At 38.8% G+C, this 25,409-nt stretch overlaps 1 protein-coding gene across 1 annotated transcript in view; it reads left to right on the forward strand.

Moving 5' to 3' along the window:
- LOC150085543 (uncharacterized) overlaps positions 1-25,409 on the forward strand; it is a 419,624-nt gene that overhangs the window by 325,556 nt on the left and 68,659 nt on the right. Inside the window, exon 13 of the mRNA XM_090374596.1 lies at positions 16,629-18,552. Coding sequence (XP_090230722.1) covers positions 16,629-18,552 — 1,924 coding nt within the window. The remainder of the gene's footprint in view (positions 1-16,628; positions 18,553-25,409) is intronic.

A 25,409-nucleotide genomic window follows, 5' to 3' on the forward strand; every position in this document is an offset into this window, starting at 1 on the left:
CAAGAGGAAAAGAGTGGGGAAAGAACTGAACCTTGGGGGGGGGGCGATACCAGCATTAGTGGAGAAGTTAGAAGACAGAAAGCCATCTATCATCACCCTCAGTGAGCGATCAGAGAGAAAACTGGATAACCAATTACAAAAAGCAGTTGGCAAACTATAAGTGGAAGCTTGTTTAGAAGACCTTTATGCCAAACACGATCGAAAGCCTTTGAGATGTCAAAGAGCAACTGCTTGTGTTTCAACAAACTTTTTCATTTAATTTGTCAATAAATGAGTAACATAAGCCAGTATATATCACCAGTGGATCAACACTGATGCAATCCATACTGGTTGATCAGATGGAAGGTTTCTAGGTAGTTTCAGTGTTGGCGGTTAATTGACTTCTCCATTACTTTAGAAAGAGTATAAGTAATTGCAATGGGACGATAATTGGATGGGAGGGATTTGTAACCCTTTTCAGGACATGGCTGGATATGAGCAAATTTCTAAGCAGAAGAAAAAATACCTTTGGAAATAAGAAAGTGAAAATAGGTGGCAAAAACAGGATTAAGTTCAGGAGCACAGGTTTTGAGAACATGTGGAGAAATACCATCAGGACCTGGAGCTTTATGAGCATCAAGATTCGTCAAAATCCTTTTGATGGAAGACCACAGGAGTCATTGAGTGGAGCGTGTTGGGATTGGTGGGAGGTGTTTTACCAAGATCATTAATGCATGAGTTGGAAGAAAAATGGGATGCTAGCAGGTCAGCTTTATCCTTGGCCTAAGTGAGAACAGAACCATCTGTTTTTGACAGCAATGGAAGCAGAGATGGGCAAAAGTTGCGGCCAATGGCTTCTGCAAAAGACTAGAATGCTCGGCTACCATTAGGGCAAGAAGCAAGTTTTCTACTCTTAGCTGTTCAAAATCTAGTTTGGACTGATTAATAACTGCTTTACAATTATTGCGAGCTTTGGTGTAGGCAGAAAAAGAAACAGAAGTATTGGAAACAAGCCAATTACGATATGCAACATTCTTCCCCTGAATGGCCTTAGTACATTTATTGGAAAACCACGTTTAGATAAAAGAAGAGATTTTAAAGTGGAGTGTGCGATAATAAAGGATTCCATTCCTACAAGAATAATTTCACTGGTATGATCTGAGCAAACATTGACATCAGACGTTTTGAAAGAGTAGTCTGACAAAGGAAAAAGACGAAAATAAATCTTGCAGATCATCTCATTTTGCCTTCTTGTAATCTCAAACATTATGAGGTTGGGAATAGCCATGAGATAAAGGCTCCATTGGAGATGAGATAATACCAAGTTGTGATCTGAGGTGCCTAAAGGACCACTCACTTTGACCATGTACTTAGAAGGGTTGTTTGTGAGAAAAAGATCAAACGTGTTGGCTGTGTGGTTAGGATTGTCCGGTATTCTTGTAGGTAATGAACAATCTATGCAAGATCATTAGTAATTGCAAAAGCCTCAGCATCTCGGCCAGCTGGGTTGATGTGATTAGAAAATGGAAGCCAGCTGGAGTTGTGATCATTAAAATCATCAAGGAAAATTATCTGACTGTTATGTGAAAGTTGGACTGGAGAAAGTCAAGTTGTAAAGAGAGGAAGTCGAAGAGCTCAAAGTGATTAGTGGAGTTGGGAGAACAGTAGAGACAACAGATGAATTTGAAACAATGAATTAGAGAGATTTTAAACCAGAGAAGATTGAAAAGAGGAGATTCCAAATGACCAAGTCTCTGACAGGGAATATCCGAATGGACATATGTACAAATACCTCCTTTGAGGTGAAAGGAATCATACAGCGAATAATTTTTGCAACTGAGATGGTCAGAAAAAGTAAATGGGCTCTGGCAGACTGCAATTGGAAATGGACATCGTTGAGATTAGAATTGAGACCACAGATAATTGTGAAATGAACTAGGAAGTGTTTGGGAAGTATAGATCTTTTTCCAGATAAGCTTACTCTATTAGTTTGACAATTTTTGGTGTATTCAATAATAAGAAAAAGTGTTGGAGGGGGACATGATGTATGAAGTAATAAAATTTTTGGATATGCCGTACACATGGTAAGAATATACCCAGATCTTTGACATAACGTGTCATCGACAATGCCCTCCCCACACACACTACTTGGACTCTCTCCAGTCACTATCTGGCAGAGTAGGGGTAGCAAGATTATACACTGGCTGATCCAGAAACCTCCTATAGAGTTACGTAGGTTCCGTCCGGTGTACTAACTATCGCCCTGCCTGTGAACACCGTTTTAGAGCTGTACCCTCAAAATGTTGTAAAGAAGATTGGATCTCGCCATGATATAGTAGTAGTTGTAGTAGTGGTGGCATGTGATGCAATAAAGCAAGTGTATGAACTTATGCAGCATCAGCCAAAAAAAAATTACAAAACAATTCCCTCTAAATATTTGTCCAGTACCTCCTTCAATTTATTTAGCCTATCAACTTCCATGACGACATCATCACCTGAAAAGTCATCAGTTATACTGCATTATGCTTCCATCATGGGGAAGGGTTGACTGGAACTTAGCTCTGGAGACTAAACATGGGTTCCACCACTTCAATCCTCAAATAAGGAAAGTGGTGGTATTGCACCGCAGGGGCAATAACACAGAGGGGTGCCACACTCTGCTTACATTGGTTCACACCTGGGTGGTTACCCACATGGTTCACACCACTTGTACATGGGATTACTAACAGTCCCACCATCATGAAGGCGCAAGCAGTGGATTTGGCTGTCACAGACAGTCCACACTTTGCCGAAATTGGGTCCACTTGACTTGAGTGTCACCCGAATATCAGTTCCATCAGTGTTTTAGACTCCCAGGTAGCAAGTACAGCTTGTCTGGCATATCTGGGAGAATGACTGTGACAACCTCAAGGACCTTTGCTATACATCTTAAGAGTAAACTGTGAAAAATCCAGAATCCTGAAGGATTGAGTATTATGGATGCAAACTTATTTACATATGTAAATGTATTGGCTGAAAGAGAGTGCTGTTGGTTAAAATGTTAGTTAGTTATTTTTGGTTTTTTTAGGAGTATTAGCAACTAAGGCCATATTGCTCCTGGAATATGCGGTTATCATTCCCTGACCTTTCCGCATCCTCTGTATTTGGTGGTGATTGGCTCGAACCCCGGTCTAATCAAGAAGCTTGTGCTACGCACTGCTGCTCCTTCCCACCTGGCTTCTGAGGCACCAAGGTTAAAATATAAATAACATTTATTTACATTTGGTTAAATATGAACAAATAATAATAAACAGTCACAGATAATGTTTGAATATCGGTGGCTGTGCTTCAAAAAAATAAAAAATAAAATAAAAAATCTCGCAATGGAGAATGAGAGAGAGAGAGAGAGAGAGAGAGAGAGAGAGAGAGAGAGAGAGAGAGAGAACTGTTCTTCTTGAGGAATAATTATTATAAGGCAATCAGTTCACATGACATTTTGCTTTTAATGCAATGTAATATGAAGAAATCTAGTTTCTTGTACATAGCACAACGATGCCAAGTTTTTCTTTTTCCCATTTAGACTAGTCATAATGGCTTGGGGGGTGGAACCAACAACCTTGGTCCTTTGGAATTAAATCTATTTTTTGCATACTGTAGCCAATCATTGTGTATGGTACTGATTAACCATAGATTTATTGAAATATAACTTACATCTGTACCCATAGGCATTTTCACTCTCTCTCTCTCTTTGATGTTAACTGTCACTCATGCTATATGACCAGTAGTGGTTAAAGTGGTGTCACTCATGCTGTATGACTAGCAGTCACATAGCTATAATTTGCAAGAGCAGTTTGCCATAAGTTGCAAAGATTACTGAATAAGAGATAGAATTAAAAGAGAGAAATTCGGTGTTATAATATAACTATAATAATATGGCCTAAGTTAGAAATTATAAAATATTTGCAGGACTTCTTTGTCTTTTCATCTGCTTTTCTGGTCAGCATTGTTTAAACTGTTCTGATTGGACTGTGCACATAAATTTCTGTTTTTTTGCGGTTGTTTCATGTATCATTCAAATAGCGTCCGTTAAAAATATAATTTGTTTTGAAATATTTCGGTTGGTTGCAATCTCTTATTGATGTTTCTGAATAATAATGGATGCAATTTTTAATGGATAGCTACTTCAGAAATTGCTTTGAAAATCAGAGAAGAGTGCAGTTAGCATTAGTAGAGGCATATGATGCAAGAAAGCAAGCTTATACAGCATCAGCCAAAAAAAAACAACATAAAAACCAACCCTTCCCATTACACCAATCCATTCACTCTAATTGTGTAGTTAGTTCTGCCTTGAATTTATTTAAGCTGTCAACTTCTATGACAGATGGAAGTTTGTTCCAGCAATTAACCACCTGCTGGCTAAAGGCAAATTTCTGCAGATCTATTCTACATCTGTCTTTCCACAATTTCAGTTTATGCTCCACCTGGTGTGTAATCTGAGTAAGAGGAAGAATGCCATCAGTATTCAGCATGCTCAAACAATTCAAGACCTTATACACCTCAATCAGATCACCTCGCAGGTGCCTCCTCTACAATCTTCAAACACTGTAAGTTGCATAAATCAAGACTTTCTTCGTTAGCGCAGCCCTTTGTTCCATTCACTAATCTTGTTGCACTTCTTTGTTTTCGTTCCAGCAGCTCTACATCCTTCCTAAAATGAGGCTTCCAGACCTGTATACAATACTGAAGGTGTGGCCTGACCATTGCCTTATACAGGGAGTTAATCGCCTCCTTATCGCTACTAGAAAAATTCATGTATATCCTTGACAAAAACATCATGAGCTACTCTTGCAGACCATCTGCACTGCTCAGAAAACTTCATATCTGACTGCATAATTACCCCCATGTCCTTTTCATTATTTACCACCCTGAGTGTAGTACCACACAATTAGTAGTAATGGCATGTGATGCAAGAAAGCAAGTGTATGAGCTTATGCAGCATCAGCCAAAAAAAAAAATCATCCCATTCCCTCCAAATGCCTGTCTAGTTCCTCCTTAAATTTATTTAACCACAACGACAGATGGAAGTTTATTCCAGCAATTAACCACCCGCTTGCTAAAGGCAAATTTCCACACATCTATTCTACATCTGTCTTTTCTTAATTTGAATTTATGCCCCCTTAGGTTCGTAATCTGAACAAGTGGAAGGATCCCATCAGAATTCAGCGTGCTCAACCCATTCAAGGCATTATATACCTCAATCAGATCACCGTGCAGATGCATAGTCTCCAGCCACTGCACTTTGCAGAACTTAAGCCTCTCTTGGTAAGAGGATCCCTTCTTTCCTTCACCAATCTTGTTGCCCTTTTCTGTACACGCTCAAGCAAATCTACATATTTCCTAAAATGAGGTTTCCAGACCTGTATGCAGTACTCAAGGCGTGGCCTGACCATTGCCTTATACAGAGGGACAATCATCTCCTTTTCCCTGCTAGCAAAATTTCTATATATCATTGACAAAACCCCATGACCTGCCCTGGCAGCCTGTTTGCATTGCTCAGAAAACTTCATATCTGACTGCACAATTACTTCCAGGTCTTTTTCATTTTCTACCACCTTAAGTGTAGTACCACACAGTTGGTACATTTCTCTGGGATTACTTCTACCCATATGCAGTACTTTGCATTTGTCAAGGTTAAACTTCAGTTGCCACTTCTTAGCCCATCTGTCCAAATTATCTAGATCCTTCAAATTATCTATCAAAAGAGCAGTGGCCATTAATTATCACTCTGTCTTCTCCCAATCAACCATCCCTTTGTCTGTAGCAGAAATTTGCACCCAATGCCATACTGCTTGAATTTGTACAGCAGTCTTTGTGCAACAGTATCAAAAGACTTCCTAAGATCCAAGTATATGATATCAAAATTATTCTTTGCATCCAGTTTCTTTGTGACCACATCATAGTATCCAATGAAATTGGTCAGACAAGACTTCCCCTTAACAAGCCCATGCTGTGTCCAAAATAAAACTGAAGTCTTGTGTAGATGATCCTGCAGTGTTTCTTTAACCAGTGCCTCCAGTAATTTCTCTGGAACAGAAGTTAAATTAATAGGTGTGTAATTACTTGTCACCTTTGATCCTCCTCTATGAATTGGGGTTACATTTACACATCTCCGGTGCATGGGTACCTCCCCTGTGTCCAAGGAAGCTCTAATAATTATGGCGTATGGTTTGCTTACTTCCTTCCCTGCCTCCTTTAATATAACTGGTGAGATCCCATCCACCCCAGGTGACTTTTTTATATTTTTCTTCAACAACTTCTCCACTTTGCTCTAAGTTATTGCAAAATCATTTAGATGACTGCCAGAGTTTAATACACTTGGCATTCCCCTCTCTGAAAAACCAATGTATAAATGTAGATGCAGAGTACTCATTCACTTTGTTGGCTTCCTGATCAGGATCATTGACAGTCGAACCATCGATATCAAGTGGACGAATCCGATTCATCCCCTTTCTTCTAGTTTACATAAGTTAAGAACTCTTTGCTGTTTTTATTTGCATCCTTTGCCAAAAAATTCTCTTAATCTGCTTTTGCCTGCTTAATGCCCTTTGTGACTTGATTACAGACCAGCTTATATATACCACACACTTCTGTGTCAGCTGTTAATTTATATGCATCCCATTGCATTTTTCTTCTCTGCACGAGCCTCATTAGTTCATCTGACATCCATTTAGGCCTAAACCTTGAACAATATTTCTTAGTTGGTATGAAAAGTTTAATAGCTTTCAGGATTAATTCTTTGAATGCTTCCCATTTTAGAAGCAGTTGGTTCCACCGTATAGAATTTAAAAACTGTCTCAGACCACTGTAGTCACCTTTACAAAAGCAACCCCCCCCCCCCTTTTACCTCTGATGGTTGCTACCGCTTTGAGGAAATCCCACATCAACACACTGTGATCACTGCCATCTAGTGGTTCCCTTATCTACAGATTCTTAATGCATGAAGAATCACTACTCATAATGAGATCAAGAGTATTACTCTGTCTGGTTGCCTCTCAAACATGTTGCTGTAGAAAACAGTTATCCAATAAATCCACAAAAGCCTTGCTAGTGTGTGAGTGACCAACCCACAAGTTCCAGTCAATATCTGGGAAATTAAAAGCCCCCATTATAAGACAATCTGATTTACTGGCCCACTGTTATTTCTCTGCACAATTGCTCATTATACTCATCAGATTCATTAGGCCTATGTACTCGCACCTACCCACAATTTTGGTTTCCCAGTGCTTATGTCACACCAAACTGACTGAACACTGCACTGCTCACCCATGTCAACTGGCTGCACTTCCTTAGATTGTGCATTTCTTAACTAATAGCATGACCCCTCCTCCTTTCCTATCCTGTCAGTCTTTCCTGTACACATTGTACTCCCCAAATTCTAATTCTGCATTCCTTATATCTGAGTGACACCAAGTCTCTGATATCCAAACAATATCTGCCTTTTGATGTGTTGACCAACAGCTCAAATTCACCAATTTTATTTATGAATCTCCTAGCATTGGTGTACACGCAACGATACATGCACCTGTTCTTACTCTAGCTACCTCAACACAGCCCATGTATTTACTTGTTTCACGATGGCCCCAGCAGGTTACGAAAACCCCCACACTTTTTTCCAGGCTGCTGCTCATTTCAGTAGAAGCAGTGCAAGAATCACTTTCACCTCTCGCAACGTCTACTTTTAATCTATTAGTCCGTGTATCCCCCCAAGCCAGCAGTTTTCCGACCTGCCTAACACTGACTCGTTAGCATCAGCAAATATTCTTGCACCCTTTCTATATAACTGCATCCCATCCCTGTAGAAGCAGTCTCCCCCTCTATCAAGCACAGACCAGGCTAAGAAAAATTTTACTCCATGAGCCTTGCACAATCTCTCTAGCCGCAAATTGATTGATAAGGCTCTCATAATATACTCCCTCCTATTGTGTCTGTGCAGAACTGCAGACACTTTCGAATTCAACCCTAACACACAGCTTTTTTTCAACACTGAACTGTACTTGATAAGTAATTCCGCCGTTCTTCTACTCTTAATATCATTAGTGTCACCTTTTGTACCCTTAAAACAGTGGTTTTCAACCTTTTTTTAATAACGGCACCCCTAAGTAATTTATTTTATTTTGCAGCACCCCTACTCAATTTTCTGCCTGTTAGATCTGATTCTGTGTGTGTGTGTGTGTGTGTGTGTGTGTGTGTGTGTGTGTGTGTGTGTGTGTGTGTGTGTGTGTGTGTGTGTGTGTGTGTGTGTGTACTCATATATCTAATATTAAAAAATGATAGTTATTACAATAATATAGTTAGAAAAATTACATTTCATAATACAAATTATATATGTACAGTATATAATAATTTTATTCTTTTTATATAAGTTCTAAGTAAACATTTAAATTAAAAAAAAAATAATAAGTTTAAGTAAATTAAACTCAAATTACATGACACCCCTGGAATGTTGTTGTGGCACCCTAGTTGAAAACCACTGAAGGCTTAAAAGATATCTGTTCTTCGACGTCATCAACTTTTGCCCCTGCAGACATACCCTGATCATGTTCCACCTATCCTTTTTGCACAATATATTCTCCATTCCCCTGAAAATAGAGTCATTCACAACAAATAGTTCCTATGGGATCAGAACATTCTGCCTTTGGGATTGCCGCTGTTTGCCTCATGTTCAAATCCTGGCGTTGATGTGGGCGGCTGTGAGCTTGATGGGTCTTTAAATTTAAATCCTTCAAGAGCATCTATCCTGTTCTTTCAAGCTCTCATAAAAGCCCATAACAATGCTGAGTTGGCAACTGATTTCCTTACATCAAGCACACACAAAGACATTCCCCTTGGCAATATCATGTTCCGTTCCTGATAGCTTCTCAAACATCAGACAAGCAGTACATTTTAAGAGGCTGTGATTCAGAGGAAAACCACCCCCTCAGTCCTCCTCTGAGCCACAGCACTCCCACTACCTTGAGCCTTTTGCTTTGCTCTAGCTATCTATTCCAAATCACCGATTCTAAAAGCTCTACGAATATTACTGTTGTACGTTACGATTTACGTGACTAGTTAAATTGTCAGCTGAAGATAGTATTAGTAAATCCCATATGGTACTAGGAAGTCTAAGGCTTATGCTGTCCCAGCAAAAAAAAAAGGAAAATAATAATGATAATAAAATAAATAAATAATAAAAGAAATGAAAAGGAAAAAGACAATCTATGCATTTCCCTCCTCCCATAGGTAACTATGCAGCTGACCTTTGAATTTCTCCAAACTTTCAGCCTCAGTTAACTTATTCCAATAATTTATAACTTGCTGGCTAAAATAAAATTTCCTGCAATCCAGTCTAAACACTTCCACCCATAACTTGAATTTATGGTACCTAGTTCTAGAATCATCTATAACCATGAAAAGTTTGTCATCATTCATTTTACTTTTGCCTCTCAGAGCCTTAACACCTCAATCAAGTCTCCTGTAAGGTGCTTAGTTTCCAAGCTGTGCAACCCACATATTTGAAGTCTTTCCTCATATGGACCCCCTTTTGCCGATCTTACCAGGCAAGTTACTCGTCTTTGGACCCTTTCAAGAAGCTCAATGTCTTTTTTCAGGTGTGGTCTCCTTACTTGAACAAAGTATTTCAAGTGTGGTCTAACAATATATAAGGCTATTTCCTTATACAGGGTGTTTCAAAAGTGATGGTCAATAATATCAAGGTGAACTGTACAGACTACAATATGCAAAAAACGCCTAGTAAACATGTGTCCTTAAGTGAATTGTTTTTGAGTATTGCACATTTCTATTTGGGATCCACCACTGATTTGCTTTGTTCAGGTTAGGTTATGTTCATTTCTCCCTTTCCCCTCTCTCAGTGCTCTGAAACATAACAGGCATACTAGTACTTTTCAAAGGATAGTCAACATGGAAAGTGGTTACAGCAATGAAGAGTATGTAGGCATGCACTTCATGTATGGTAAAACCAATGGTAGCGCACTCGAGGCTGCACGTTTGTACCAAGAAGCATTTCCCTGCCGAAGGCAGCCCAACAGGTGCACATTCATCAGGGTACATCAACATCTTAGAGAACATGGGTGCTTTGCACATGGAGTACTAGCAGGTAGGCCCAGAAGCATAACACCTGTTGTTGAGGAAAGGGTGTTCGAAAGAATAGAACAAAATCCAGGAATTTTGACAAGGAGGGTTGCTCTGCAGTGCAACCCTCCGGAGCGTGTACTGAGTCATAGCAGTGTACATTGCCGTGTACTGAGTCATAGCGAATTTGTACATTGCCGCTTACTGTACCCCTACCATATCCAGTGTGTACGAGGTCTCAGCAATATAGACTACCCTCCCAGAGTGAACTTCTGCCAGTAGATGCAACAACAGTGTGTCCTCAACCCCAATTTTTAAACATCATTTTGTTCACTGAAGAAGCTGGGTTTAGTCGTGACAGTATTTTTAATTTTCATAACTGTCATGTTTGGTCTGACGAAAATCCTAATGCAATTCACGAGTCACGACATCAGCAACATTTCTCGTTGAATGTCTGGCCAGGAATACTAGGAGACTGTGTAATTGGACCACACTTTCTGCCAAACTGGCTAACAGGAGAGCTGTACCTTCAGTTACTTCAGAATGTTCTTCCAGACCTCCTTGATGATGATAATGTTCCACTTCAGCAACGCCAGAACATGTGGTTTATGCATGATGGTGCACAGGCACATTTGGCTCGAGTTGTGACTGGCTATCTAATTAGAAGGTATGGTCAGCAGTGGATAGGTAGAGGTGGGCCTGTAATGTGGCCACCAGACTTAAATCCTATGGATTTTTGTATCTGGGGTCATGTAAAAAGCTTGGTGTACACTTCTGACATTAACACAGTTGAGAAATTGCAGTGTCTCGTTGAAGGAGCCTTTCAGCAAATCAGAAATGACCCAGGAATGCCTGAGAGGATTCACAAATCAATGCAGAGAAGACTGTAAAGCTGTATACAAATGCAAGGACAGCATTTTGAATACCTTTTGTAACATCCCGTAACATGTAACATTTGTAAAATCCTGTAACATGTAAATCTGTAAAATCCTGTGGTGTTTAAACCAAAAATTAAAAATGTATTATCGTGTGTTTAATAAAACTACACATAGCAAAGGATTCACAGCTTTTTCCTATACTAGTGCTCTCATAGTCAGTGGCGGATCTTAGCAGAAAATGTGCACTATCTCGAAAACAGTTCATTTGCGGCCTGTTTGATGTTAACTAGTACTTTTTTTTTTTTTTTTTTTGCTTATTTTAGTTTGTACTTTTCACCTTTAAATTATTGACCATCATTTTTGAAACACCTTGTGTAGTGGGATTATGATGTCCTTATCTCTACTAACAAATGTATGATAAATCATCGATAGGACACCATGGGTCTTCCTTGCAACCTGTTTTCAGTGCTTGGAGAACTTCATGTCTGACCGTATCATAACTCCCTAGTCCTTTTCTTCCACTACTGGCTTTAGTTCAACTCCACCAAGTGTATAATTTATTTTGGGGTTACTGTGCCCCCAGGTGTAACACCTTACACTTTGCTGGATTGCAAGTTGCTCAATTTGGGTTTAAAAAAGTCGAAATTTTAGCAGTTCAGATCTAGAAATTGATGAGATTGCATTAAAAAAATAACTAGATATATAAGGTATTACTGCTTTAAAAAATGATTACCATAATTTGTTTTTTCTGAATTTTTATGAATTTTTGACAATTTCCCTCTAATGTCGAGTGGTCAGGTCGCTATAAGTGAAAATTAATATTTAAAAACATTTATGATGTAACATGTAAAAATTAAAAAAGTTTTAATTTTTACATTTTTTTTAAATTTTCACAAAAATTTTGTTCTGTAAGATCTGGTCATAGCAGAAATCTCACTAGTGCAAACCAGTTCACATTCTTAACTGTCAAGAATGTTTTAACTAATTTTTTTGTCCTTATTTTAATAACACACAACAGTATCATCTTTTATTACTTTTAACTATCTGATCTAGCTTTATAAATATCATCAGCCTTTGTGACAATTATCAAGTCATCTACTCTTAACTTTTTAAAAATTACTAATTTATTGAAATGCTAGAAAACCTCAGATGCAGGCATGTGAGGTTTTCTTATGCGTAGAAAAATTTAAAGTTGAATTGTTCTATGCATAATAGTGCACAAGTACGTTACATCCATACACTGCCATGTTACTTATTTTCTCACTAGTGTAATTTGAGTTTATAATTGTCTATGAGTGGGTGTTTCATACATTTTCATATATTTTGCAGTCCACACATGTGTGTATGTGTTGGAGGGAAGCTTCTCAGTCAGTCTGAGATCAACAGACTAATGCAGCCCAGATTGAAGAGGCCTTTAAGAATTCCTTCAGTCTCTGGTGGGATTTGAACCCAGACATCCCCGAAAAAGTGATAAATGGCAAATCCATTATACTGTCATTAAAGACAGATAATATGAAACTGGACAAAATTCCAAACTACAAAACTGCAATACACAACATGCAAGTAAAAAGCCCTATTTTATATATAAAATATTTTTGTCTGGTGCTATGGTTAGCAGTGGATGTTATTGTGGATAGAAAAACATGGCCAGAAAAGAGTGCCAAGAAATCAGATAAAATCACGACATTTTTTTCAATGTATTTGTTGTTAAGACTTTTCCTCGTATTTTTTCTTTTATCTTCTGAATCTAACTAAATAGCAGTGTTTTCAGTTACAATATAAAGTAAGGAAATCTCAAAAAATTCATTCAAAATCTTCAAGTTTTGTGTTGATAAAACAAAGTTTTTATTATCATTTTTTAATCCCATGCTTATTGTTAAACTACTATGGATGCCACCTGAAAAGCAGTTTGATAACAGAACAGGTAACAATAAAATTATACAAGCACATCAAAATATACAGCTAAAGCACAACATATGTTCCAAAAAAAATGCCACACAGAAGACATGCATGCTATAGCATGCACATTTTCATATAACATTAGGAAAAGGGTCCATTAGGATTTTAGGAAAAGGGTCCATAAAAGCTATAAATTATCAATATGTACCCCATTTCTATATCTATTTTTATTAATACAATAGTTATTAAATAAAAATCTAATAACACTAAAACATACATAGGCAATACTGTTTCATTTTTGATGGCTAACTTTACAGAAGGGAACCTTATTGGGTCATTTTTTATAAAGAATGAATATAAGGTCGGTTACCTAGCTTGAATTTTTAAAATCTTCTAAAATAAATCAGTAGCCACTCATCAGTTCATCTAATTTTCTTTTGAATGTGTAGCACCTCACTGTCAGGATCATGTCAGAAACCATTTTCACCAAAACTTTAAAACTGCCATTTTATTTAAATATTTAAAATAACACTAATTTTTTTTTTTTTTTTTTTTCGCACTTATTTTTTATAGTATAAGTAGTAAGAATTGCCTGCATAGATTGACTATATGGACAAATGTAACAATTTCTAAAGAGTCTAAGCTGAAGTACTGTCATTAGTGGGACAGCAGCATCCCTAGACAGTCAGTGGAAAAAATAGCACTGAGTGCCATTATTTTTTAAAACTATTTCATAATGCGAAAAAATTTTATTTTGTTGCACAGAGCATTAAACTACAATACATAAATAAGCTTTCGGCTGGGTGGCAGCCTTCATCGGATTAAAATACTTGAATGGCAGTTGGAATAGAGATGCACTGCCAGGATGGTGCGTGAGGCGCGTGGTTAATTGTTTGTTGATGTTTGTGGCTGTGACGTATGGTGGTGACGTGGCCAGCGTTTGTCTATGGATAGAATTACTGACTCTGTGATGGGATTAACTTGACAACCACTGTTCCTGTTTAAAGAGGTATCCGAGCATTTTATATTTAACGATTCCAACCAGGTACGCCTTAGGTAATGGTGGGACCTGTCCACAACCACGACATCGTGGTGTGGGTCGATGTCGTGGTGGGTTGTCCAGACATGCTCGGCGATAGCTGAGTGTTCCACATCTGCCAAACGGATCGCCCTTTTATGTTCTGAGAGGCGTTTCTCGAGTTGACGTCCAGTCTCTCCAAAGTAGCAGCTCGTGCAGTCACGGCAAGAGATGTGATAGACCAAACCGCTCTGTAGAAGGGTGGGAACAGGTGCTTTTATGTTGGAAATGAAAGAACGCAGTTTCTTGCCTGGGAGTTGGATGCACTTTATCCCATGTGATTTTAGGATTCTACCGATCTGTTGTGACAGGTTGGGGTAGTATGGGATGAACTCGTGGATGACTCGTCACTGTTGGCGTTGCTATTGGTCGTCACGTTGTCGTGTGCTTGTAGATCACACCTGTCAAGGACGTCGATAGGGTAGCCACACCTCGTAAGGTCTGCTTTGACTCTGGTGACTTCTTTGCGTCTTTCATCTGCGGAGCTGGAGTGTGTCCAGGCGTGAGTTAACAAGGTTCGGGCAGTGGAGAGGAGGTGGCCCCGTACGTGTGCTGACCGAAAGTTGGTAAATTGGCCACCACACATAGGCTTACGATAAACTGTCGTCTTCAAGCATGTGTCCTCGCGCCGGACAAGTGTATCTAGGTATGGTATAGAGTTGTTTGACTCCAGCTCAATCGTGAATTTTACGAAGGGCGATAGTGAGTTGAGGTGGGTTAGGAGTCGCTGACCTGAGTCTCTAGGGATGACTACGAACACATCGTCTACATAGCGACACCAAAAGGCGATGTGATCTGGTGTGTGTGTAAACGCACGTCCCTCTAACTCCTCCATCACGATGTTTGCTGTGACCGAGCTGACAGGGGAACCCATGGCTGTGCCATGTATCTGCTGGTAAATTGAGTCATTAAACATGATTGCACCCCCCCCCCCCTGTTAAGCACAGTCTGAGGGCGGCGGAAATGTCATCAGGCGTCAGTCTAGTTCAATTTAATGACTCAAGTTAATGACTCAATTTACCAGCAGATACATGGCACGGCCATGGGTTCCCCTGTCAGCTCGGTCACAGCAAACATCGTGATGGAGGAGTTAGAGGGACGTGCGTTTACACACACACCAGATCACATCGCCTTTTGGTGTCGCTATGTAGACGATGTGTTCGTAGTCATCCCTAGAGACTCAGGTCAGCGACTCCTAACCCACCTCAACTCACTATCGCCCTTCGTAAAATTCACGATTGAGCTGGAGTCAAACAACTCTATACCATACCTAGATACACTTGTCCGGCGCGAGGACACATGCTTGAAGACGACAGTTTATCGTAAGCCTATGTGTGGTGGCCAATTTACCAACTTTCGGTCAGCACACGTACGGGGCCACCTCCTCTCCACTGCCCGAACCTTGTTAACTCACGCCTGGACACACTCCAGCTCCGCAGATGAAAGACGCAAAGAAGTCACCAGAGTCAAAGCAGACCTTACGAGGTGTGGCTACCCTATCGACGTCCTTGACAGGTGTGATCTACAAGCACACGACAACGTGACGACCAATAGCAACGCCAACAGTGACGAGTCATCCACGAGTTCATCCCATACTACCCCAACCTGTCACAACAGATCGGTAGAATCCTAAAATCACATGGGATAAAGTGCATCCAACTCCCAGGCAAGAAACTGCGTTCTTTCATTTCCAACATAAAAGCACCTGTTCCCACCCTTCTACAGAGCGGTTTGGTCTATCACATCTCTTGCCGTGACTGCACGAGCTGCTACTTTGGAGAGACTGGACGTCAACTCGAGAAACGCCTCTCAGAACATAAAAGGGCGATCCGTTTGGCAGATGTGGAACACTCAGCTATCGCCGAGCATGTCTGGACAACCCACCACGACATCGACCCACACCACGATGTCGTGGTTGTGGACAGGTCCCACCATTACCTAAGGCGTACCTGGTTGGAATCGTTAAATATAAAATGCTCGGATACCTCTTTAAACAGGAACAGTGGTTGTCAAGTTAATCCCATCACAGAGTCAGTAATTCTATCCATAGACAAACGCTGGCCACGTCACCACCATACGTCACAGCCACAAACATCAACAAACAATTAACCACGCGCCTCACGCACCATCCTGGCAGTGCATCTCTATTCCAACTGCCATTCAAGTATTTTAATCCGATGAAGGCTGCCACCCAGCCGAAAGCTTATTTATGTATTGTAGTTTAATGCTCTGTGCAACAAAATAAAATTTTTTCGCATTATGAATCCGGAGCACGTAGGCCTCTTTTATTAAAACTATTTCAATTGTAGAATTAGACTGGCTAAAACAGATCGCACGAAACATCTTTGGCTAGAGCTGGAAGTCTGGATCAGTGCTTGACAATGCAGCCCTCTTTGATTTTGGCAGCTGATTACTGGTTTGAAGGAGTCAAGGAAAGTATCAGATGCCTCCTGCTCCAAAAGAATTAATTTTCATTTATGCTGGTTAATGTTATTCCTGAATAAACATCCATTTCCTTGAAAAGTCATAGTCTTCAAATACTCTTAATTTTTGGGAAACATTTTATTTTTGGGCTATCATTAAATGTTAAAATAAAGTGTTAAAAGTTAATTCTATTATTAATTGGTTAATAATTTCATATAAGAAGTAAATATTTTCTCATGTCGTCTTTTGACATTTTTCAACAGAAGTAAACCAAAGAAACAGTTGTTCCTGCCCAAAAAGCTTTCACCAGTTGTGCCTGTAAGTCCACTCATGGTTTCTGGTGTCTTGAGGCCACAAACAAGTGGTGCACTTTCTACAAGCAATACAGGTGATGGGTTTCCTTGTGGAAGAGTTGACCATTCTCTCTCTCCTTTTGAGGAAGCAGCAGAAGAAGAAGAAAGTCCAGACAATAAGGATATGCAGATTACAGCAGGTACTGTTGTAGCAGAAAACCAAAAACCCAAAGAAATTAATGAACTTCAGTCAGGAATTTCAAGTATTACTGCAAATAATACATCTCCTTGGGTTCCACTTTCAGAAGATTGTGTTAAATATGTAGAGTCAGTCCAAAGTGCCAAACAAAGTGTAACTCAAGAAATATCTCCAGAATTGCCAGTTACAGAGTGTAACTCTGTACTTTCCCCTTTGGAACTTAAATCAGTAATACAGTTATGTGAAAGTAAATTTAACATACCTGATATTATACCAGCTCATTCAGATGTTAAACCTGTTCATCCTGAGTCAATATCGTCATCTGTTGATGAGAAATTAACTCCACAGACTTCTGAAATGAAATTTTCAACACATCCTGAAAGAAAACTCAGTGTAGAGCAGTTAGAAGTGAAATCTTCTGTGCATTCGCAAGTACCAGTAATTAACACGCATTACTTCCAAGAAAGGAAGTCAGTCGTGCAGCTTTCAAAAAATAGTGAAAAACCTAGCCGTTCTCCTCAACAAATATCCCCTAATAAACGGATATTCACCCTAATTAACTCAGGAGAAGCTAGCCATTTACAAGCTCAGGTGTCATCACAGCAGAATTCCTTAGCATCACAGATGCTTGATCGTATAATATGTGCCAGTTTAGCAGATTTTCCAAATTCTGGTTCATCTACAAAAGAAAAAAATGCACTCACAAAATCTTTGGGTATTCTTCCAGAATCAAATTTTATACCAAATTCTCTTAATAAACGAACAAGTTTGGATCTCACATTGCAACAAGTAAATGCTAACCACATCAAACAAGATAGTCTAGCATTTCACAGAGCAGAGGGATCAAATGCTTCCACTTCTCGTACTACTCCTGGAGGTGTAAGTATATTAAAATCATCTTACCAGGGCAGTGATGGAAGGTCACACTCCACAGGGAAGCAGACTAGCAGTTGTTCAGAAAAGACTACTGGAGGTGGGCAGACAAGTACTGTGAGACAAAGTGGGCGGCTAATGGAAGAAAAAACCATGCCATATCATTCTTATGGATTTCTAGAAGCTTTTAAAAGATCTCTAGAAGGTTCCAGTCTTACATTAAAAGAAGTGAATTCTAAAAATAAGACAGAAGCAGTATCGTTAGTGTGTGGTTCTGTAAATTTTAATTCAAAAAATAAACTTGCTTTACCAGAAATTGCACAAAAAACCTGTGATGAACCAGTAAACTTCAGCAACAAAGTACAAAGAACATCTTCAGACTCAGAAATCAGATTGCCACATGAGCACTGTTCCAGGCGTAATAATCTGTCGCTTTCAGCAAACATTCCTTCCAAAAGACCTTTTGTATCATCCCATAGAACACATCATTCTTCTTTAGACATACCAGCAGGAGGGGGTGTAGTCAATTGTAAATTTCCTGAAGGAATGAAAGGATTTCCTCTACCCATTAAGCCTTCTAGTGATTCCCCCTCTAGCAGTATAATTTCAACAGTAGCACACACAGTTAGAACCATGCCTTCTTCTTCAGCCAGTGAGCCTGTCTTTACAAGCCCACGTCAGAATTCCCCATCTCCTCATCATACCACCAGTTCACACAGTCCAGTTCACCAGTCTAATCCAGTCAGTAGTCACAATATATATCATTCAACACCACCTCTTGCACATTATTCTCAGAATGATGGAGTGCACAATCGTCCAGTGGTAAGTAACATTTGCATTTATAAATTGATCCTTATAGTTCTATTATACCAGTTTACTTAGATATTATACCACTGTTTACTTATGATATATTCTTATTCAGAAATAACTGCAGTTTCACAATGCCCAAAAAATATTCACATACCTGAAATTGCATTACGGCAGTCCAAGGCTTTTAAGTGCTAAAATGCCTCAGACTGCAGAAAAATCCAATTGACATATAATTGTGTTTGCATCATTGTTTATAGGTAGTTCAACTGTGTAGATTATATTTTTCGACTAACTGTTACTAAATAAAATTATTTCAATGATGGTACTTGTTTAAATTTTTTGAGCCTCTTAAGCATTAGACTAAAGAGGCTAAACAAAAGAGTAGTTGAAATTTTATTTACATTAAAATTCGTGCTCTCTACTTTCATTAAAATTTATATATTAAATTAAACAGAATTGGTTACTGTTAACAAAGGTATTGGGATACAAAAGAAAATTGCAATTTTGCATTTTTGAATCTTTGTGCTGCAATGCAAAATGCATGGTCCTTTTTAACTGATATGCTGCATGGGCTACTATAGTAATGGAGTTGTTAATGTTTCTTATACTTTGATTGTCATGGTATAAATTTAACCTTTTAAAATTAAAATGTTTATTTAATACAAGCATATCAGGCATAGGATGCAAACATCTTATGCCTGTTGCAGGCATCATCCTTCAAGCAGTTCTCACTGTTTACTTATGATTTAACTATTGTAAAGTTATTTCATTTAATTGTTTATTTGTAAAGTGTGCTTTGTGTTTTCTTACACCTTTTCAAGATTTTTTAATTGCTATTGCTAATGGTTTAGTGATTGCAGAAAAATGTTTTAGTTGGTCACCAAAGTACTTTTGCACAGTACAGACAAGTAATAATTGTATAGTGTGGGTTCTGATAAATATTGAGGGGGGGGGAATTACATCCATGTGCATATTTGATTTTTAGTACCATCACAGATTATGCATGGGTTGGCACATTATTGTGTTGCTGGCATCCTTGGACAGCAGTTCAAGGATGTCTGTTCACCTATAACTTCAAAATCATTATACTGTGGCAGTATAGTGATTTTGCCACTTGAAGTACCCAAAAGGATTCAAACCGAGAGGTGTTGGTTTGAATCCTTTTGGGTACTGGAGGAACTCTTAAAAGCTTCTTCAGTTGGGCCTGTAGTTAGCAGACCTCAGATGGAGGGAGAATTATTTCTCCCTAGCCTTCAAGATTTTTTAACCTATGAATAGACATTCATGCATAATACATGTGTGAACTAAATACTGTGGTATGGCTGGCACTTCCTATGGCCTGAGTAGTCAGGTGCCAAAATTAAATCAGCTCTTCTTTGGAAATTTTTGATGTGTAAACATCTTTGGTGGCACCTACTAAATTTCCGTTGGTAGTAAAACCAACTTGTCACGATTTTATGAAACTGAAATGACATCATTTACAGAAATGGGGTCAGTTACTTTGCAGATAGGATCTGACACTAACTCAAATACTTTCTGGAAGTGAAGTCATTTCCATTCTTTTTGCCTTTCCCATGGGTCAACCAGTGCAAAGCATCATGGGAAAAGCAAAAAGAATGGAGTTGGGAGACAAGTTTGCACAAAGGATCATGGGAGGTGATCTTGGATGTGCTCAGAGCTGGCATAAACCAGGTTGTTACGGAAAAATATTTTTGATTCGGGGCATACCACTTTAGGTGGATTTGGGCTAACCATTGTCACCTGTGGCAGAAACCTTTTGGTAACCAGAGAAATGTATATCTTGAGGGCAGTGTACACAGTAGTTCCGTCTATTGCAATGGCAGCCTTACCAGTTGAAGTGCATGTAATGTAGGTATTACAGTACCCTTCTGTATTACTGAAGCGTTTGTATATTTCCACCAAGAGGCGAATCATAAACTTTTTTCTGCAACCAGCTGGGGTGGTCAAGAATATTTTAATCGGTTCACAGTTGGGAGATAACAGATTCCAAATTACATGCATGAGTAGAATCTTTTGCTTGTCATTGGCCATTCTTATTTTCCAGAAGTCCTCATTGGTCATCAAGTTTTTGTGCTTCTTTGCAGTTCTGCCGAGTCGGCTGAGTGTGGCAAGCTTTAGATCCTGATTCATCTCTTGCTGTTTGGATGATATAAAAGTTTTGAAAGGGGTCTTCTCACAGCCATGTTAAAAGGTTATTCAGGTCATTACCGCATGCTTCATCAGGGTCACCGTCGTCATTGTCTTGACACACATCGCCTTATATAATTCAGTCATTTTGTGAATGTGGAAGTCCGATTCATACAACGTATGCTGTTCTAGTGCTGTTGTCGTAGATCTTGACATATTTCATCTCTGATAGTATCTCTCTGTTTCCCCCTTGCAAAATGGAATGTGCAGCATTATCATCTCACGCTTGCACTCGTTGAGATCCTGAGCCAAGTCATAGTTTTGATAGCATATTATGCGTGGATGCTGTCGTTTCTTGCAAATCTCATTAGTGCTGCATGTGTAATTTGCAGCAAAGCATATCAGAGTAACATGATCCAACATGATAGTATGATTGTAATAATACAAATACTTATTGTATTTTTGCAATCACACTATTCAAAAAATGGCCACAATCAAATGGGTAATGAGGCTATTGGCCCAACCTCTTCCAAACGTTGATTTGGTAGAGTAAGCTCCGGGCATGTGCATAAAACATTACATCATTAATACTAAATATTTTGGGCTGAAGTATGACGCTAATGTCACTAACATTGATTCGGTAGCTTAAGTAGCAGGTGTGAGCATAAAACATTACATCGTCCATGATTTCGGTTCTAGCTATTCGAAATTTAGTAGGTGTCATCAAAGATGTTTACACATAAAACATTTTTCGTGTATACAGGGTACACACGCGTTTTTTTTTATTTGAATGAAGCTTTTTGGGCTTTGAAGGGTGTTGATACTAACTGGCTCATTTGATTTCAGGCTGGGAATGAAGAACTTATGAATTCAGTCATATTTAATTTAATTACATAGGATGCCAGTTGGAACATTTCATGTTTGGCATGTCTCCTTCATATCACTGTCAGCTGTTGTGACATTGAATTTCCAGTTCCTTATGATCAAGATTTCATGAAACCAATGCCCATAAGCAATGCTACAGTGATGCACCCTGAGTTATTAAGATTTGCACGAATCAGTCTCCCTGCTTCTGCAATGCATTCAACAGTGGTAACACTGTGTGCTTAACCTGGCTAAGATAACCCTTTATCACTTAATAGCCTTTTAATGTCATAAGAGGTCTTTGGTGATGACTTACACATGGCAATAGTAAAAGCTTATAGCATGTTTGCATATGAATATTTTTCATTCATTCATTCTAATCTCCAAATACAGACACACCTTGCTTAATGACAGGATTAGGATCTTCAAAAAAGGGCATTAGCCAAGATGTTAAGTGAATGACAATTTTCTACCCACTACCATTTTGATGATAGTTGCATTCCTTGAAAAAACATGTAAGATAGAACAGTGCAGTGTAGTGCAGTAATGGTGAAAGAAATAGCTTAGCTGTATACCAGCATAATAATAAAAGATAAGATTGAAAATTTTTGGATCATTAGTTTATTTAATGTGGACCGCTCCCATATTAGACCTATAATCATGGAAGAAAGGAAAATTTGTAGAATAAAAAAGGAATGAACATTTTTGTTATTGCTTTTATTAATCTTACTCATGGAGAGTGAAGATTCTTCTTTTGTAGATATGCAGGTGATAGGAATTCCTTTGTGACCACATCATAATATCCAATCAAATTTGTCAGACAAGACTTCCCCTTAACAAACCCATGCTGTGTCTGAACTGTAACTGCAGTCTTGTCTTGAACATCCTGCCTTGCTTCCTTAACCAGTTCCTCTATTATTTTCCATGGAACAGAAGTCAGACTAACAGGTCTGTAATTACTCGTGTCAACCTTTGATCCCCTTTGTGAATTGGAGATACATTTGCACATGTCCAATCCTTGTGGACTTCCCCTGAGGCCAAGGATGCTCTCATTATTATGGCTAAGGTTTTGCTTACTTCCTTTGAGACTGCCTTTAACATAACTAGATAGATCCCATCCACCCTAGGTTCCTTTCTTTTGTTTAACTACAACAATTTCTCCTCCACTTTGCTCTCAGTTATTACAAAATCATTTAAGTCCCTGTTAGAGTTTGATGAACATCTGGCCTTCTCCTCCTTGAATAATTGCTCCTGTCTGAATGTAGATGCAAAATACTCATTTAGTTTGGCAGCTATCTGAGAATGATCATCTACTGTCAAACCCTTGATATCAATTAGACCAATCTGGTTCATCCCCTTCCTCTTAGAGTTTATATAAGTAAAGAAGTCTGCTGTTTTTCTTTGCATTCATTGCCAAAGAGTTCTCATAATCTGCCCTCGCTTGCCTAACCTCCTTTGTGATTTGATTACAGACTGGCTTATATCTACCATAGGCTTCTATGTCATTTGATAATTTATATGCATCCCATGCATTTTTCTTCTTTGCCACTAGTCTCATTAGTTCATCTGACATCCATTCGGTATTTCTTAGTTGGAACAAAGAGCCTAGTAGCTTCCAGGATTAATTCCTTCAATGTTTCCCATTTAGAATTAGGATATAAGCAGTGCAGAATTGGAATTTGGGGAGTACAATGTGTACAGAAAAGATAGTCAAGACAGAAAGAGAGGAGGGGGGTTAGGCTGTTAGTTAAGAAACACATAAAATCTAAGTAAATGCATCCAATTGACATTTGGGGACAATGCAATGTCGAGTCAGTGTGGTGTGACATAAGCACTGGGAAAGGGAAAATGAGAGTACATGTGTGTTATCAATTGTGCAGAGAAATGGAGTGGGCCAGTAAATCAGATTGTGTTATAATGGGCAATTTTAACTTCCCAGATATTGACTGGAACTTGTAGGTTGGTCACTCACACACTAGCAAGACTTTTGTGAATTTATTGGATGACTGTTTTCTACAGCAACATGTTCGAGATGCAACCAGAGGGAGCAATACCTTGATCTGATTATCAGCAGTGATTCTTCATGTGTTAAGTATCTAAAGATAAAGGAACCACTAGATGGCAGTGATCACAGTGTACTGATGTGAGATTTACTTAAAGAATTAACTACCATCAGGGGTAAGGGAAAGTGTTTTTGCTTTTGTAAATGTGACTACAGTGGTCTCAGAGAATTATTAAATTCTATACAGTAGGATCAACTGATGATGCTACCAATGGTGAATTCTAAATGGGAGGCGTTCATGGACTTAATCTTCGAGGGTACTAGGCTTTTTATCAAATAAGAAATATTGTTCAAGGTTTAGTCCTAAATAGATATCAGATGAATTAATGTGGCTTGTGGGAGAGAAGAAAAATGCATGGGATGCATATAAATTATCAGGTGAAATATAAGCCTATGGAAGATATAAACTAGTCTGTAATCAAGTCACAAAGGAGATTAGGCAGACAAAGGCATATTATGAGAAATCTTTGGCAAAGGATGCAAAGAAAACCAGCAATGAGTCCTTTACTTATGTAAACTGTAGAAGGAAAGGGATGAATCAGATTGGTCCACTTAACATAGATGGTTTGACTATTGATGATCATGCTCAGGTAGCTGATAAACTGAATTTGTATTTTGCATCTACATTCATACATGAGGAGTTATTCAAGTAGGGAAATGCCAGAAGTTTATCAAACTCTACCAGGGAGCTAAGTTATTTTGTATTAACTGAGAGCAAAGTGAAGGAGAAATTGTTGAAGTTAAACATAAGGAAGGCACCTGGGATGGATGGATGGGTTCTATCCAGTTACATTAAAGGAGGCAGCAAACCCTTAGCCATAATAATGATTTGTATTAACTGAGAGCAAAGTGAAGGAGAAATTGTTGAAGTTAAACATAAGGAAGGCACCTGGGATGGATGGATGGGTTCTATCCAGTTACATTAAAGGAGGCAGCAAACCCTTAGCCATAATAATGAAAGCTTCCTTGGACTCTGTAGAGGTCCCCACGGACTGTTGAAGTAGAAATGTGTCCCCAACTCACAAAGGGGAATCAAAGGGTGACACGAGTAATTACAGATCTGACTTCTATTCCAGGGAAAATAATGGAGTCGCTGGTTAAGGAAGCAATGCAAGATGACCTAGACAAGGCTGCAGTTATAATTCAGACACAGCATGGGTTTGTTAAGGGGAAGTCTTGTCTGACAAATTTTATTGGATATTTAGATGTGGTCACAAAGGAATATGATGCAAAGAATAATTTTGTTTTCATATACTTGGATTTTAGAAAAGTTTTTGATACCGTGGGACATTGATTGGATAATGTCCCACGGTATCAGATTGCAAAAATTGGATCAGTATGGCATTAAGGGCAAGTTCGTACAATGGGTAAAAGGGTGGTTGAGTGGGAGAAGGTAGAGAGTGGTTATCAATGGACGCTGCTCTTCATGGACTAATGTTATTGTGTCACCCACGGTTTGGTGTCGGGCCCATTGTTGTTTTCGATATTATCAGTGATATTGATGAAGGTTTATCAGGGTTAATGTCTGAGTTTGCAGATGATACAGAGGTTGGCAGGGTTGTTATTGACAGTAATGATAGTATGCTACTGCAACAGGATCTAGAAAAGTTGAGCAGATGAGCTGAGAGATTACAACTGAAGTTTAACATTGACAAATGTAAAGTACTGCATATGGGTAGCAGTAACTCCAGAGTATTGTATCAACTGGGTGGTACTACACTCAGGGTAGTGGAGAATGAAAAAGATCTGGGAGTAATTGTGCAGTCAGATATGAAGTTTTCTGAACAGTGCAAAA

The sequence above is a fragment of the Mastigoproctus giganteus genome, chromosome 5 (genome assembly GCF_048544385.1).
Source record: "Mastigoproctus giganteus isolate SK-2022 chromosome 5, ASM4854438v1, whole genome shotgun sequence".
NCBI lineage: Eukaryota > Metazoa > Arthropoda > Arachnida > Uropygi > Thelyphonidae > Mastigoproctus > Mastigoproctus giganteus.